This window comes from Tenrec ecaudatus, chromosome 16 (genome assembly GCF_050624435.1).
Source record: "Tenrec ecaudatus isolate mTenEca1 chromosome 16, mTenEca1.hap1, whole genome shotgun sequence".
Classification (NCBI taxonomy): Eukaryota; Metazoa; Chordata; class Mammalia; order Afrosoricida; family Tenrecidae; genus Tenrec; species Tenrec ecaudatus.
This window is the reverse complement of record NC_134545.1, coordinates 7,908,901-7,926,161: the sequence shown is the minus strand read 5'-3', so window position 1 is coordinate 7,926,161 and position 17,261 is coordinate 7,908,901. Positions and strand designations below refer to the sequence as shown.

At 49.7% G+C, this 17,261-nt stretch overlaps 1 protein-coding gene across 1 annotated transcript in view; it reads right to left on the bottom strand.

The window, feature by feature from the left end:
* The window catches only part of CUX2 (cut like homeobox 2), an 89,707-nt gene extending 79,602 nt beyond the window's left edge, over nt 1–10,105 (bottom strand). The window contains exon 1 of the mRNA XM_075533892.1: nt 10,062–10,105. Within this exon, the coding sequence (XP_075390007.1) occupies nt 10,062–10,097 (36 nt within the window). The 5' untranslated portion in view covers nt 10,098–10,105. The remainder of the gene's footprint in view (nt 1–10,061) is intronic.
* Nucleotides 10,106–17,261: the final 7,156 nt, after the last annotated feature.

Here is a 17,261-nt window from a genome sequence, read left to right as displayed (position 1 = left end):
GGGAGGGACTTCACTGCAGGGCAGTTGTGGGAAATAAATGATAGAGTGGGCTGTTGCAGTGTGGGCTCCTGGGCGGGGAGGGAATGGAAGAGGCAGCCTTGGAGGGTGGCAAGGCTGGGGAGGCAGCTGTGCAGGGGAAGCCTGGCTCAGGGAGGGGCTGTGCAGCAGGGCAGAGGACAGGGTCTGGGTGCTCAGGCCAACATGCTGGCCTCTTGCCAGCTTTCTGCCCCTCCTAGTTCCACCTCTGAAAATTTGAACATGCTGGTAAGGGGCATTTTCCCCTTTACCTGGCTATCCCTTCTACCCATGCTAGGACTCAAATGTGTCCACTCTACGTGGGTTCACAGGCCACGTCCTCCTAATGGGGTGTCTGTCATAGCATGACTGCAGGTGGAAGGTCTGCATCTCCACACTGAGTGAGTGTGGCATGCACTGCCTCTGGTGCTGTTGGGCAAGCTGGGCTGCTGACCACCAGGTCAGTGGTTCAAAGCCACCAGCTGCTCTGCAAGTGAACGATGAGACTGTCTGCCACCATAATGGTGTATAGTCCCAGAAATCCTATCTAAGGTCGCTATGAGCCAGAATCCACTTGAAAACACTGCTTGTACTTCTACATACTTCTTGGGAGTCCCCTCGGGTTTGTGTCTACACAGAAGGTGCCAGTGAATGCTGGGAACACAGGACTCGGTGGGACTGCCCAGGGGAGCAGGGTATGTGTGTGTGCTCTGGGTAAGGTGCACAGTGCCAGCAGCACAGGGGAAACCTCAAGGTGGGGATGGGATACCAGCTGCCTGGGAGGGAGGCCTCCAGGAGCCCCAGCTGCAGGGATAGCCTCAGGAGCAAGTCAGCTTCCCTGACTCCAAGGACATGGGTGAATCACAGCAAAAGAGCCGGGTGTGGAAGTGACCCTGGACCATTTGATTCTGCAGAGAACAGGGAGAGGTTGACTCAAGGTCAGCCGGTGACCATGCTGAACAATTCTGATGCCCGTCTCCAGTCTCGGGGAGAGAAGGTACTGTTTCTATCCCCATTTTACAGACAGTGTAACAAGGGTAAAAAACAAACAAACAACCTAAAACAAACGAGCGTTACTGAAGAACCTGGCAAAGGGTGGAGCTGGGACTTGAACCTGGGCCTGTGTGAGGCTAAGGCTTGTGCTTCTCCTACCCGGCAGCAGCAGATGGCTATGCATGAATCCTCTGTGCCCACCCTTGCCCTTGTACCCTGAGCAGCCATCGTGCTTCCAGGTACACAGTAGGTGCTCAACTGCTTCCTGAACATGACTAAATAATGATAAAAGCTCACCACCTAGTCCCAGCACAAAGTGTGATGCATAGTAGGTGCTCAGAAGATGTCTGTGCTCACATGATGGGTTTCACCTCCCACCAAGTGTCATATTCCCCCCACTTCCCCATGGGGAGCCAGTGCTCAGAGACCATCCACCACCAGCAGCAGGAGACGGATACACGCCTGCGGCCTTATCTCTCTGCCAGGCGGCCCCGCATGGCCTCCAGTAACAGTCCATTAAAAGGCTTGTAAATTTTCATACTCGAAAGCCGAACATGGCGCCAGCCCAGACTAATTGTCGTTAAATGTGCGGGAATGTTACCACCACGTGGAGGGAGCGATCACTCTTCCCAGCTCAGGCCCCCACGCCGGCCCATTCCTCTGCAGGCGGAAAGCTTACAATGTTCGCACAAGGCCAAAAAGCAATTCGTGTCAAAAAGATCAATAATATAAAAATAAAGCATGAGAATTCTAGTTAAAGGGAATGTCATATAAATATGTGGTTCACGTCCATGATTCCAAGATTAAAAAAATCAATCAATATCGTTCTTTAGATGATGTTATTTCTAATGAGAAATACCCGGAACCACTGCAAATAACTGCCTAACTGGGGGGAAAAAGAGCATTAATAATTTACTTTATAAGGCAGATGATACGAACGAAAGAGGATTGCTGCTGCTTCTTAATTTGGTTGTAATACAGCGTGACAGGCTCAATGACGCTTTGGTGGGCTCTTAGTATTAATTCAGAAGGATGTGCGAGCTCCTTCCAGATTTTACCCCTTGTGGTTGGGGGCGAGCCCAGGAGCGAGGATTGGTTACCTGTGGCTAAGAAGGCTCCCACCAGGGGGCACTGGCTGCCCTCCGGGTGGCCCTGTGTGTGTCTGTGCATAACTGTGCTCCACAGAGCTTTCAATGGGTTATTTTTCTTCTAAGGTGCCTGTGGGTGGATTTGAACTGCCGGCCTTTTGCATAGCAGCCCAGTTGCGAACCATTTGTACCACCCACCCAGGGACTTCTCCAGATAGAAGGTCTTAGTGATGATATCATCACAGAGAAGGGTGTCCGATGTGCCTGTCTGTGCAGTAGGCAAGGAGGGGGAAGAGCCAACTCAAGCTGCAGGTCGGCAGCCACTGTCGAACCCATTGCTCCTGCACTCGCTGCACTGCACCTGAAGTGTTGAGCTCCTAGGCAGGCTGTCTGAAAACAGGGCTCAGCAAAGATGCATCTTAAGGTGGATGATCCCTATAGGACCAGTGATGAGAGTGGCAATACCTGGAGGGTGGGGTGGAAAGGGGGAACTGATTACAAGGATCTACATATAACCTCCTCCCTGGGGGATGGACAACAGAAAAGTGGGTGAAGGGAGATGTTGGACAGGGCAAGATATGACAAAATAATAATTTATAAATTATCAAGGGTTCATGAGGGAGGGGGGAGTGGGGAGGGAAGGGAAAAAGTGAGGAGCTGATGCCCGGGGCTAAGTGGAGAGCAAATGTTTTGAGAATGATGAGGGTAATGAATGTACAAATGTGCTTTACATAATTGATATATGTATGGATTATGATAAGAGTTGTATGAGCCCCTAATAAAATTATTTTTTTTAAAAGACACAAGGCTGGGGAGTTACGGTGTCCTGGCCAGCCCTAACCATTCTCAGGCCCTCTGTTCAGGCCCGCAGAGAGGCCAACACCTATATCCTCGTCTCCCCCCTGCACCTCAAGTATCTCGAAGGTTCCAGCCAGCCCACATGGCGGAGGGTCTGTATCTCCAGGGAGAGTGGTGGGGACTGCACCTGTCTGTGTGCATTCATCACTTGTGCTGGGATGAGGCCAGCAGTACTCACCTCTCCCTGCTGCTGAGGGAGGAGCCTGAGAGGGGACCAAGGTGGCATTGTTAAGTGTAACATGAGCTCTGCTGCCTGGTGTCCTGCCTGTGCCACCTTCCCTCCCTTGTGTGGGGTGCTGAGGTTCAGTGACCTGAGCTGAGAAATGGGTACCCAATTGAAAGGCTGGTGCTCCGAGTTGACCATAGGTGCCTTGGAAGAAAGGTCTGACAGTCGATTTCAAAAAACCCAGCCCTTGAAAGCCCTATGGAGAGCAGTTCTACTCTGACATGCTTGGAACCAACTGGTTTCTTCTCAACCAACCGCTATGGAGCTTATTCTGATTCATAACGACTCTATAGGGCAGAGCAGAACTGCTACCTGGGTGTTCAAGGCTGTCAATCTGCACGGGAGCAGGACTCATCTCTCTCAAGAGGAGCTGGTGGAGTCAAACTGCTGACCCTGGTAACTGATTTCTTTCACTCACTCACTCACTCACTCACTCACTCACTCACTCACTCACTCACTCACTGCTATGGAGTAATTTGGACTCATAGTGATCCTATCGGGTAGAGTGAAATTGCCCTGTGGGTTTCCAAGACTGTAACTCTCTGTGGGAATAGAAAGCCTCATCTTTCTCCCGAGGAGTGGCTGCTGGTTTTGAACTGCTGACCTTGAAGATAACAGCTCAAAAGGTAACCACTATACCACCAGGGCTCCTTTGTCAATTGGCTTAAGGGCTCTTAAAAAAAACCAAAACAACAACAGCAACAACCCACTGCCATCAAACTCCTTTCTGTCTCATAGCAAATGTCTGGGTGATAAGCCCTTTAGAACAGGACTGCTTCGCAGCACTCCAAGGCTGGAACCAGAGGCAGTCTGTCATGGAGCAAATGGTGGGTTCGAATCACCAGCCTTCCCGTCAGTTGCCCAATGCCTAACCCACTGCACCACTAGGGCTCCATGGGGAGTAGATGTTAGGATGGCATCTTAGCATGTCCTCCAGGGGTGCAGACAAAGCCACGAGCCCTTCCTATGGGCTGGGCTATGTTGCCAGGCTTTTCCAGACCCTCATTGATCACCCTATCATGTGAGTCCTATTTAAAAACTGAGGACACCGAAGCTCAGAGAAGTTAAGTGACTTGTCCAGGGACACACAGCTGGGCAGCAGGTGGGCTGGGATGGTAGCCCATGCCATGGTGGCTCCAGGGCCCATACCCACTGCATCCTTCCTCCCTCAGGGGCTCATCTCCTCACCTTGCTGTCATCACAACCCTGTCTAATCCCTGGGTGGCCTAGAGACTGGGGGAGGGTTCTTATACAGAGAGGTAACCCCAGGGTGGGGGTGCCAGCGAGAGGGTGGTTTGGGGCAGGAGAGAATTATGCAACGAAAGACAGCTGGAAAGCAAATGTTAAAAGCCAAAAATAAAAATAGATATCTAAAGGCAGACTGTCATGAAATTTCCACGTGGCAGGCAGAGGCCAGAGGGGGACTCAGAACAAACTGGGGCATCTCAAGGGGCTGGGTGGGTGCTCAGGGCCTGGCATGGTGGCGTGCAGAGCCTCCACACCCGTGAGGAGATCTTCATGGCCACCTGAGGCAGCTTGGCCTCAAGAATGTGGGATGACCCTACACTGTCTTGTCCTCTGTGAGGTCCCCTTCCCCTGTCTCACCTATCAGTGTGTGTGGGGAGAGCAGGAAGCTGGGAAACCTCAGAGCAAGGAGTCGCTGGTTTAGACCCTGAAGGGAGAAGTGGGCAGCAGCTGAAGTGGGAGGCATGGGGGGCACAGGCCTCTCTCCTGCGTCCTCATTGCAAGACCAGGGGCTTCCTACCATGAGATTAGCCTCCAAAGTTAAAACCCAAGTCAAATCCTGTCCATCCCTTGCTCTAAATTCTCCCATGGCTCCCATCTCCCTGGAGGCCACAGTCAATCCTTATGATGACTGTCCTGTCTTCCATTACCTTTAAGCATTACAGGAAATCAAACTATGGTGAGTGCCACTCTGGGTCAGTAGAAGGGGCTGTGCCAGTAGCTGACACAGGGTCCACGTTTAACAGGGCTGGAGGTGACAGGGAGCCCTTCCCTGGCCCCGAGTACGTGTCACCTGAGAGGTGCTGCTGAAAGGAAAAACATTCCAGGCAGAGGTATCAGCAAATGTGTGTGCCCAAGGCTAATCGAGGGGCTCATCTGAGAATTTCTGTCTTGAGGGCCTTCCACCCAAGGAGACAAGAGTTGCCCATCTTCCTGTGCCCTTTGGTTCTCTCCTTGCTTCCACAGATGCTCTCCGCCCTCGGCCTCAGTTTCCTCATCTAGAAGAAGGGGATGATCATATACCACCTCCCTCATAGTGATGAAATCATAAAGTGATCAATAGGAAGCACAACACACCAGTCACTTCAGGAGATTTCCCTTCCCCAGATGGGGGCCACCTTTACTGCCACACATGGTGATTTACTGACCGTGGGGTAGCCTTCGTTGCCATCTGACCTGGATCCGATCAGCCACCAGGACCCTGGCAGGTGGAGTTTGGGGAGAAAAGGAACTCAGCACTCTGCCTACCTGAAAGTGAGGGGGGTTTAGGGTAAGGTGGTAGCACCTAGGCGGGGGGGGAAGGTTCTGGAATGCCTTGACTGCAGCAGGGCACAATGTCTTGAGTCTCTGACCAGGAGGGTACCCTCGAAGTCCACATACACTGAGGCCAACCAAATATCACCACCTCACTTTTCAGGTGCCACAGTGGAACATTACTGCCTGGGGGGAAACTCTACCTGCCAGCAGGGCTGGCTGAGTTATTCACTAGTTCAACCCATGCCCACCGAGGCAGAGGGCCTCACACCTCATGCTAGAGGGCACGGACTCATACTTTGCCAGGAATCCCCCAACAGAAGCTGCAGCAAGACTGTCTCGTGCTTTCTTGATGATTCCTGTCTGCAAGTCAATTTCAGTTATGTGCTCTTCAACAACCAGGACCTCGGGGTCTACCCTCATTGCCCCTAGCTGCTGGGGGCTGTCTCTATGCACCCAACACCATCATAGGGAACACAAAGGGGAGGAGACAAAAGTTCACAGTTGTTGACCCTTTTCAACTAGGTCCTTGGAGACCAGCTCGGGAGCTCAGAGGCTATGTGCACATTGACATCTGCCAAGAGGCACCTGTCACCTCCCCATGCAATTAGGAGTGGCAAGAGGCTGTACTCGGGCAAAAAGATGGAGCTGAGTACGTTGGTGTTGGGAGAAAATGCCTTAAGAAGGCTAAAATCTGCTGAGGCAAGGAGAGTGGTGAGGGGCTGGAGAAGAAATGAGAGAAGGCAGAGAAGGCAGAGGAGCAGAGGATTGCTGGGAGTAAAGGGGAGAAGAGAGAGCAGACACGTTGCACACATGGCAGGTTCTAACTTGCTTGTCTGTCTATTGTGTAACCAACCACCCTCAAATTCAGGGCTCTAAACAACAAATGTATTATCTTTCATGGCTCTGAGTAGAAGAATGGCCCTGATTTCCTTGGGAAGTCCTTCCAAGGGGGGAGGGGGTGTCCTCACAAAGACTGGTTTCTCTCTCATATGAAGAGGGATCAGGAAGATGACCAGGTTTCTCGTCATCTAGAACACCACCTGGTATGTAGTAGGTCCTCGATATACATTTGTATAATAAACACAAGATTTCATGGACTCAACTAATGATATAATATGCCACTTCATCACTGGCCCCTTGGCCTCCTTTCTAACCCTTCAGAAGTGTGTCATGCCACAGGAGCTGCAGTGCAGGCTCTGGGATGCCTCAAACCACGGCAAGTTATGATATCTGACATCTCTGACCAGGAGAACGAAGTGTCACCACTACATTTTCCAGGTGGCACAGTGAAGGGTAACTGCCCTGACTAGAGTCATATTGATTGATTGAGTCATTCACTCATCCAACCAAGGCTGGAGGCTGTGGAGTTGGCGGGCACAGGAACCACCATCAGGGAAGACAGAGGGGTGGGCAGAGTAAGGGTCTGCCCAGCCTCCCTGCAATCAAACTCACTCACATGACATGCTGGCCACTTGACACACAGAATCTCATTGATCTTTATGCCACAGAGGAGGAAGCTGTGATATGGAGGCATGAAGAGACTTTCCAAGGTCATGGGAACTCCCAGTGTTGGGGTGGGAATCAGACCGTGACTGCCTGACCCCACACTTTGCTGATTACCTCTGGGGGGGTGGGGGTGTCAGAGCCAAGGCTGCTTGCTGCCTGGTCACAAGCCGTCATGTTTTGACTGGACCAAGGTGGATGCCTCCATGTGGGGCCAACTCCAGAGGGCTTTCTGCCACTGGGGCCTCATCCAGTTCCTTTGCGGGGAGGAGGAGGGAGAGAAAAGCCAATTTGGAGATGTGGGTGCTGGCAGCTTCCTGGCTGGGCCAGCACACTCGTCTTAGAAAAGTTTCACCTCCGATTTAGCATAACAAAACTTTTAATTTAGATGTTTTCATCTCTCTCTCCAAGTAAAAATAAGTTTAAAATAATGACTGTAATAAATGAAGGTAATTAATTGTAGTTTGTTCCTTTACTGTCTAGTCAGCTTAATTTTACCTTTTCAACTAATAATGAGAAAATAATTTTTGTGCTCGGAGGGTTAATGATATGTAACTGCGAGAACTGCTAATTGCATGTTGCAATCCATCCATCAACAACCCCATCTGTGCGACTTGATTATGTTTGCTAAATTATTGCTTTGAATTATCTTTCATAAAGCAACTTTTGTAATTAGCGGGGCTTTCGGCTTGCTCTTTTCTCTGTGCGCAAGGATATTCAAACTTTGGCCATTTCAAGCTGTCTCAAGCTGTCTCCATCAAGCCACCTTCTCTGGCTGTCTTTGTTCCCCCCCCCCGAGCAGGGGAAATCAAACTGTCCTTTACATAATCAAGGCGGGAGGGAAGCTTTCCTGATTCATAGCAGGGCAAACTCACTTCCTCTCCTACACACACACACACACACACACACACACACACACACACACACACACACTCACCAATATATATATAAATAATTTTAAAAGATAAAAAGACGGTTCTAGCCATACCAAGGCAGCGGGAGGAACAATCTGGTCTAAACCTGAACATGTTAGATTTCAACAAGAGACTTGCTCTGGGGTGCAGGGAAGGTTGGATGGTGGGCTGCTTTCCATGAGAGTGGATGGTGTCTGCCACAGGGGAGATTTCTGTGCAATGAGTAACATCCACTTGAGAACCCTTGGCTCGAGCCTGGAGTCTGGCGGATTGCAAGAGGGAAGCAGCGTAAAGGATGGGCCCTCAGAAAGACCCTTTCTTTTGGATAAAAATCCCAAACAGCAAGTTCAGCAATAGGCAAGTTCCGACACAGGCAAAACCAAACCAAAGCAAAGTATTGGAGATCACACCAAGAAGTAACAGAACACCCTGACTTGTCACATGCATAGCGCTACTGGGGATTAACTTTGTTCCTCTTCAGTCACCACCCTCTGGAGTGGGCCTCATTTTGACTTCATTTCACAGCTGAGGAAATGCAGGCACAGAGAGGTTGAGTAACGTGCCTATGGTCCCACAGCGAGGCTGAAAAACCAGGCTGACCCAGAGTCTAGTACTCCACTCTGCAGCTCTCCATGCGCTGGCCATTAAATCAGGCCCTTTCCCTGCCTTCTACTTCACTTGCTCCTGAAAACAACAGAGGGGATCCTTATGCCCATTTAGCAGATTGGGACATGGAGGTTCCAAGAGGCTAAGTGAGGCTCTGTTGCACCAAACCTAAAGCCATACAAGAGCCTGACTGAGAGAGTGCCACCCTAGGCAACAGCTCACTGCCCTGCTTTGGGCTGGGCTGAGGGCAGCTGGGGGCTCCTCGTCCATCCTTCATGGCAGTTGAGAATCTCTTTTCTAAAAAAACACAACGCCTTGAAAACACAACTCCACCCTCGTTTTCGCTCTTCCTCATCCCCGCCTCAGCCCCAGCACCTCACACCCAAATGAATCACTACTGGATGGCCCTATAAATAAATAAGCGCACCCGTCAGCTTGGTAATAAAAAGATGGGATGAAAAATATGGAAATCAGCGGCATTTGTGCAAACCCAGTTATTGTTTACTTTAAGATGGTCTCATGCGCTTCTGCGGCTCCAAAGGGACAGATTTAAAGGAATGGGGAACTTGGCGGAACGCAGACTTCAAACCCATTCCCACTAGCCAGCCCTAGAAGGCTGGTCCTCCCAGGGCCTCTGGCTGAGCCCCAGAGGAGACAAGAGTGCCTTGCAGAAAAAGGACGTCCCTTCTGCTTCCCCGACCTGACCTACTATGAGTCAAGTCTTTCTCTACCCGGCCTCCTGTGCCAACTGGACAAGTGCATTATCTCAGAGGCCTGGTAGCAAAGTCCAGCAAAGAGACAACCTAGGGGAAGGCTAGTGACAAAGTGTGCTAAGGGCCACTGCTCAGCTGCTCCAGAGGAACGGCGGGGGGGGGGGGGCGTGAAAGAATGCGGAAAATGTTAGTTTTACACTCAGAGGGTAGGCTGGTAGAAAGAATTTCAGGGCGGGCTAGTGCCTGTCCTCATCTGCAAGGCTGCCTTAGAGAACCATCACCCAGCAGAATGCTGAAGGAGAGCAAAGGTCCCACAATACAAGGCTCTCATTCTGGACATGGGAAACCACGCCTGGAAGGTGAAGGGGGCTGTTCAAGCTCAAAGATCTGACATGCAGCAGAGCTGCTGCCAGGCTGCATCCAGTCTAGGTGGAGGGGGCTTTCCTGGGATCCACCAAACAGAATAGAGAATATTTTTTGGCATGAAGATGCCACAACGAACTGACCAGAGGAAATGGGCAGAGCTCACAATAGGAGCCGGGAAGCTCTGAGCAAGCGTCCAGAAGCTGTCGGCTTCCTCTGGCAGCTCTGCTGGGATGGGAGAGAGGCACTTCTGGGACATGCCGTGGGCCTTGCGTCTTACCTCAGCCTGGAAGCTTTTTAATACAGGAGCCACCATCTCTCTGATTTCCTGAAAAAGAGATCAGCGAAGAGTTCACAAGTGCCAGGTAGGAGACCCCCACGGCCCCTTGCCTGCAGCTCAACACAACACTCTCCCCCAGAGCAGAGTTTACCAAGTGTGTTTTTTTAATTAAAAATTTTTTAATAAATGATTTTATTGGAGGCTCTTACAGCTCTTATAACAACCCACACACTGATTGTATCAAGCACATTTGTACATATGTTGCCATCATCATCATTTCCAAAACATTTTCTTTCTATTTGAGCCCTTTCTCAAGAGTGTCTTGAGGGACCTGCCTCCAAGGATTTTCCTAAGGGACACACACACACACACACACACACACACACACACACACACACACAGCTGGGAGCCAAATCAGATTGGAAAACATCAAATCAAGCAGGGCTTTCGGAGTCTTTTAACAGGCCAATGACCCTTAGGAAGGGAGTTGACCACAAGCACTCTCTTATGTAATATATCTTCTGGAATGGGTGGTCCATCATGGAACTCTCTGGAAAAAAAGCTATGCTGGAGGTTTAGCTTGACATTGCCACTGGCAGCTGGAGAGGTGGACCCCTTCTCCATGCTCAGTGCCAAGTCAAGAGACTCCCTTTGGGAATACCTTCTATCCTTCCAGCCTTGCTCACAAGTTGCACCTTCTGTGTGCCACCTGAGAGCCCAGCGTCCACCTTTGCAGTAAAGGCTGTTCCTTGTTTTGTAGCCGCCTTCACTTCTGTGAGTGTCTCACTAGACTGTGCAGTCAGTATTCTAGGGTCTTGATCTGGGCCATCCCGTGGAAAGCCACAGAAGAGCTCCCTGACCATTTGATGAGCTAATGAAAGTGGGCAGGCTTCAGAACAAAGGTCTTCAAGATCCAAATTTCCTGCCTTCTGCAAATGACCTAGTGGTCATCACCTTTAAGGAAAGTCCTCATTGACTTCCACCCGTTCTCTTCTTCCTCCAGGATGTGAAAGAGGAAGCCTTTTAGGGTCAAATGGTCCCAAGATCCAAGCCCTGAATCATTTCCCCATGAGATGACTTTAGACTCATCCAACCACTATCAGCCATATGGGCCCTAAGAAATAAATCTCTGTGAAAGAGGAGTTGAGGGGGCTAGAGAGGGTGAGGTGAGAGGAAGCAGGGAAGACAAGCAGGACAGAAACTAGACCTGGGAGAAAGAACCTAGCTGTTAAGCTAAGGAAGTACATCTCTAATAGTGAAAATAGGCTGTTGCTTCTGCCTCTGGAAGAGATGCCTCTTCTGGGTTCCAGGTACCCTACCTCATTGATACCTGTCCTTTGGGCTTCTCAGAGTGTCGGGTACATTGATCTGTAAGGGGGTACTTCCAGAGGGGCATGAGGAGGGTGAGTGCCCTAGGTGAATCTGGGCACAAGGCACTGTGGATATTTGGCTTGAGCAATGGTGGAAGGAACTGGATGAGGACCTAGGTCAGAGGTTGTGAAGCTGGGCAGGAAGTGGACATGGGGGAGGCAGGTAAGGAGACCCCATGGCAGGTCTCAGGAGGACACTCGTGCTGTTTAAAGGGGGCAGCAGCTACTTAGTGTGAGCTGATGACTGTCACTTGGGCATGGAGAATCTACATTGCAAGACCCACTCATCTGTTAGAAGATATCAGAAATCCTACTTCTCCGGTGAAATTTGAGATGTTAAATGTTGGGCTATTGATTGTGAAGTCTGCAAGACTTTACAGACTAAACAATACATGTCATTAAAAAACCTCCAACCATGGTTCAGAAAAGGTGAGTGCTGGAAGGGGCCTTAGTCCCCTGGGTTTACAGATGGGGAGACTGAGGCCCAGGTCGGGTAGTGCCTTGCTTAAAGATCGAATTGTGAGTGAGTGGGACAGCTGGCACTGGGTCTCAGGCTCGAGGCCAATGATGACCATTGCCAGATGCCCAGGGCTCAGACTGCCTCACCCCTGGGAGAAATTAAGCAAAGCCAGAAGTAGGAGGCACCTTGGGTACCAGCCAGACAAGGTTCTTAAATAAAGCTCGGGCACAGCTCTTGCCATCAGGAGAGTCTAGTTCCAAAAACGAGAATTTTCAGAGGCGCAACTATAATAGGAATGGAAACTTATTCCTCCTAATTACATAATTGTATAATTATGCGGTATTAAAATTATGTAAGCTGTACTTGGAGTCTAAAAACCTGGCCTGGATTTTCCTCATCACCTGGGGCATCCCATGTGGCCTGGGGGAAAAGTCCACTGCATTGGGACTGAGAGAGGAAGTGATGGGGTGGGGGGTAGGGGTGCTGTCCCAATCTGGGGTCATGCCATCCTTGCTTGCCAGAGGCAGAGCTCTAGAGAGACATTTTGCTGCAATTCCTGAGGGGAAGAGAGAGATGTTCAGTTTCAGTCCACCCTCTGGGCTCCAACCACTGTGTCAATGGATCTTCCTGAAGCCCCGGTGTGCTCAGAAACCCTCTTCTCCACACACACCCTTTCTAAGCCTCCAGTGAGTCTTAGCTAGGTCCCATCCCTCTCCTGCATTGAAGAACCCATGGTATTTATGGATTGCACCAGAAGGATTTCACAGATAAGAGCCTAACCCCTTCTGTGCTTGTGAGCCTGGTGAACCCCAATGGCTGGCCAGCCCCGTCCACCCCCAAAAGCAGGAAAGCCGGAGATTCTGCTGGGCCGGGCAGAGCATAACTCATGCAATGCATGCTATCCATGCACGGACCTCCTGATTACCAGCCCCTGTCCCACCATCCTTCGGGGGTTAGGGCACCCAAGCAGGTAGAGGGCTCAGATGTTCACCCTCTGCTGGCCCGAGACGGACACACAGCTGGCTTTGAAGGAGGACCAAGCTCAAGACCTCTGGCTAAGGATGCGTGCATCTCTGCTGAAGTGACATGGAAGCAGAGGGCTGTATTTCCCCCTTTGGCCTTTATTCCCACTACTTTTTAATTCTGAGAAGCAGCAGGGGGCCTGATGGAGCAAGGAGTGAAATTCATGGTTTCACCCTATAAAGAACTGAGACATGTCCCTTCTAGCCTCACTTCTTTCCCTGGTTGGGTGGGGGTGGTGTGGTCTCTTACCTCTTGGGGAAAGGCTTCTATTTCTGGTAATCCTTTACAATTAGAGGGAGTCTCTTACATTGTGGGGGTACTGGGCACTGTCTGCACCACTCTCACGGCAGCCAGGAGAGACAAAGCTGGTGGCTGCGGTCGCAAGGAGTCCACAGGAAAGGAAAAATGGGGCCAAGAAGCATGCAGGGGGATGAGAGACTGAACTCCTGAGATGTGGGGTGAGGGCGGGAAAGATGGCAGTGAGCGGAGGGAGTCTGCTGCCACCATCTCCCAGGCGCCAGGGGAAAAGCAAACTAAAATCAAGAACTCTGGACAAACTGCCTCTGTCATCAAGGCCACACACTTGATTTCGAGACGAGCGTGGGGGAGATGGGTATCTCACAGAGCCCTCAACGATTGCTTTAGTGGGGAGGTGTCCCACTCCCAACTTTCGATGGCACCGTTGAGCACTGCCACCCCAAGAATCACCCAAGCTTGGAGGGGGGGGGATGTAATTCTTCTTGGCGGCTAATTAGCTTCTTTTCTTGTAAGTCACTTATGTCTACGGTTTTCAAAATATAGTTTGAACAGAGAAAAATCTGCATTCCTACTGAGTTAATTCTATAACAGCAAATATACTCTACCTCAGGTACATTTTTCTTAAATTCCCGGCGGAGTTCAATTAAATGTTTATGAGAATGTTCGCTCTCCTCCTGCCGCGCAGACAGCTCAGAAGCGACCGAATTAAGCTCCTTCTGGAACAATATAAAAAAAAAGAGAGAGAGAGAGAGAAAAGAAAAAGATTTTTTTCTCCCTCCTTTTCCTTTTTAATCATCATACAAAACAGCGTTCCGAACAAGTTTTCTTAACTTACAAAGCTCAGAAAAGACAGGATATTGACTCTTGGCACAAATGAATAATTTACGAAACTGTGGAAGCAACTGAACAAAAAATCCAGGGCAGCTTTAAAAAATTTTTTTCTCGTTGGAAGTTGGGCCAGATCAATAATCTCCCATAAAGTTGGGTGGAGTGACTTTTTTTCTTTCCTCTCTCCACTTCCCACCTCCCTCCCCCAGCCCCACCTCTTAAATTTCCAAAAGGAGTAATGGCATAAGCTTGTCAGTAACTGCCGAAAACATCTCCAAACCATGTCAAAATAGTAAAGTGCGGCATATTGTATGGGCATATTATAGTGCACGAAAGTGCTGCCGACAGCTTTCATATATCAGAGGTGGGAACCGTTCCAACTATGAGTTACTTACACTTAAGGGTTCATAAATACGCCTTTTAAGATATAGATGGCTTTTTAATTTCAGTAGATTTTGGAAAAATGAAGGTGCCAATAAGAAGCAGGCTGACCTTTTGTGTATCCTGCAGTAAATCATCTGAAGCTCACTTCAACGATAAGAAATATTTCTTAGAAGGCTCTTGGATTCAAAAGAGATGAATCGGAAGGCACTTTGCCTGCCTTGTGTGCGAGGAAGGTGGCAGACCAGGTTTTCATAGGACGTGGAGGGGGTGGGGGTGGAGAGAGGGTGCTGGGGCTGAAAAGGGGGATGCTCCCGGCTCCCATACGACGATGTCAGCTGGCTGTGCCTGTATGTTTGATCGCCTTTTATTCTGCTTTCTTCACTGTAACGCAGGCACTTTCACTTGGGGAGCACAATTCACTATTAGTTGTCATGGATTTCATTTGCATAATTCAAGATATGCTCTGTTTATGTGGTCCACTGCTTTCTTGCACCATCCTGAAATGGTTCCCCCCCTCACCCCCCGGACCATAATTCAAGCAGCCTTTCTGTATATATCACCCTGTTATATTTGCAGTCATCAAGCTCCATAATCCCCTAAATCTGGTGATGCAATAAATTCCTGCAATCAGATTTATTAAAAACATACACGCAGATGCGGGAGTGTATTTCTAGGGTGAACTCTTTAACATATGTACGATGAGACCCGGCACCGAGCTGAAAGGGCCTATTTGTCACTGCTAATACACATTCATCTCGCACACACAATGAAACATTTTTACCATTAGGTAATGAAATAAAAGTACTATTAAGCCACTGCAAATGCTTTCCCCCTCAAAGACACAAAACGCAGGGTAATTGCCTTATATCACGGCTGCCGCTCAGCAGCAGTTCGCCAGGGCACCCCAAACCTTGTGCCAATTGGAGATGGTAGAGCGGACCCCAATCCTGGAGTGGGTGCCTCTGGCCTTGAGGGTATTTTGGAGAAATCGGGGTGGGACTAGAGACTTAACATGAGAGAGAAGTAGGTGGAAGCTGAAACCCCACAACTGAAATAGACCAGGTAAAAAACTAGCTGCGGGGCGCTCTCCGCGGTGCTGAAATTCATTCTAGGTGGAAGCTAGGGCAGCGTTGCCTTGGACACATGAACCCCAGGTGTTCCATCCGAGAGCTGAGCTCCATAGGGCTTTCTTGGCTGTCACCTGCGTGACAAGCGCTTGCCAGTCCTTTCTCCCACGATACATATGGGTGGGCCCCAAATCGTCAACCTTCCTGCTAGCGGCAAGGAATGTACTGTTTTACAAAGGCCACCCTTCCACACCCCCACCAGTCCAAATCCCCAGAGAACTATGAGTCGGTGAGATACAAGGCCCATGAGAGAGGAGAGAGAAAATGTTTCTGACAGGTTGCCAAGTTGACGGAAGAAAAAAGGGGAGACTTCTGCTTTATCATCACTTAAAAAATAATCACCGTTTCCAATGAGGAAACCACAACCAACCACAACTAAAGACTGCGTGACAGCAGGTAGGGGTTGGAGTCGGAGAGAGCAGATCTATGTTTGCAGCCATAGATGTGATCAAAGTCAGAGGAGGCGGGGAGGAAACAGCTAGTGGAGTCAGCCAGGGGGATGGGCCCTCCCCTGGCTGGTCATGGCAGAGGGCATGTGCTCGACTTTCCTGGGCTCTTCCAGTCAGTCTTGATGACAGGGCTGCGATGTTTCATTTTTTTGCAGGACCAACGGCACTGTGGCTTGGGTTGGCATTCACTCATGTCTGGATGCCCATGACTCTGACACTAGGTTTTGGGTCCTGGGACATTGTATCCTTCTCCGCCCAACAACCAATAGACCCAGTGGGGGCTGGATGTCGACCCCTTGTTTAAGTCATTCAACCCAGGAAAGAGACACTCAGGGCAGCATTGTCCAGCAGCCAGCTGTGCTGTCCCTGTGAACATAGATCCCTGAGACTGGCCTGGCTTCTGACACCCATACTTCCTTGGCTGCTGGCAGGGGCAAATTGGGCAGGCTGGCTCTCTGCTGCAGCTACACTGCAGATGGGGCCAAGGTAAGGCAAGGGCTTCGGCCCACTGGCAGCCAAGCTCTGGGTGTCTGGCACAGTCTTTCTGCTCAGCACCTAGGGGCAGGGATCTCACTGACATGGTTTCTTCATCCCAACTTTGTTCACATCTCTGCTTATCCTTCAAGCTTGAATTCTTACCATATTTACCATCTTTCATGCAAACAACCTTTTTTTTTTTTTTGGCTAATCACACCACCTCCCCGTGTTATTTTCCTAAGTGTGCTATGCCTACTTGCAACATTACTGTCGGTATATGGTCCACATACGACTCCTACCGAAAGTAGCAACAGTAGTGTGTTAGTGGGCTTGAACCTCTGACCTTTTGGCTAGCAGCCCAAAGCTTAACCCACTGTGCTACCAGGGCTCCTGAAATAGTAAATAATAATTGTATTCTGTTACATATCTGTTACATCACAATAAAAAACATGACCAAATAAACTGTGCCTCGTATTTACCAAGAGCCTCCCATATTCTTGGCACTGTGCTAAGCATCTCACATATATCATCTCAGTTCACACATTAATATGTCCATAAGGCGAGTCATGCCGTGGCTAAGAAATAAATGACAGTCAGTTCTAATAATTCAGGTGTGGTTTATGTCCTTGGAGAATTAGGAAGGCACATTTCTGACGGCCCCCACTGTCACTGCTTCTGCCCTACCTCCCTATTGGCTGAACTGGTTCAGGGGACCTGTTTTGAACAATGTAAGTAAGGAAAGCATCATATATAGCACCTCCTCAAGGGTGTGGACTTCTCAGTACAGTAAAAAGGAAAGGGAAAAAATAACAACAACAAGACAA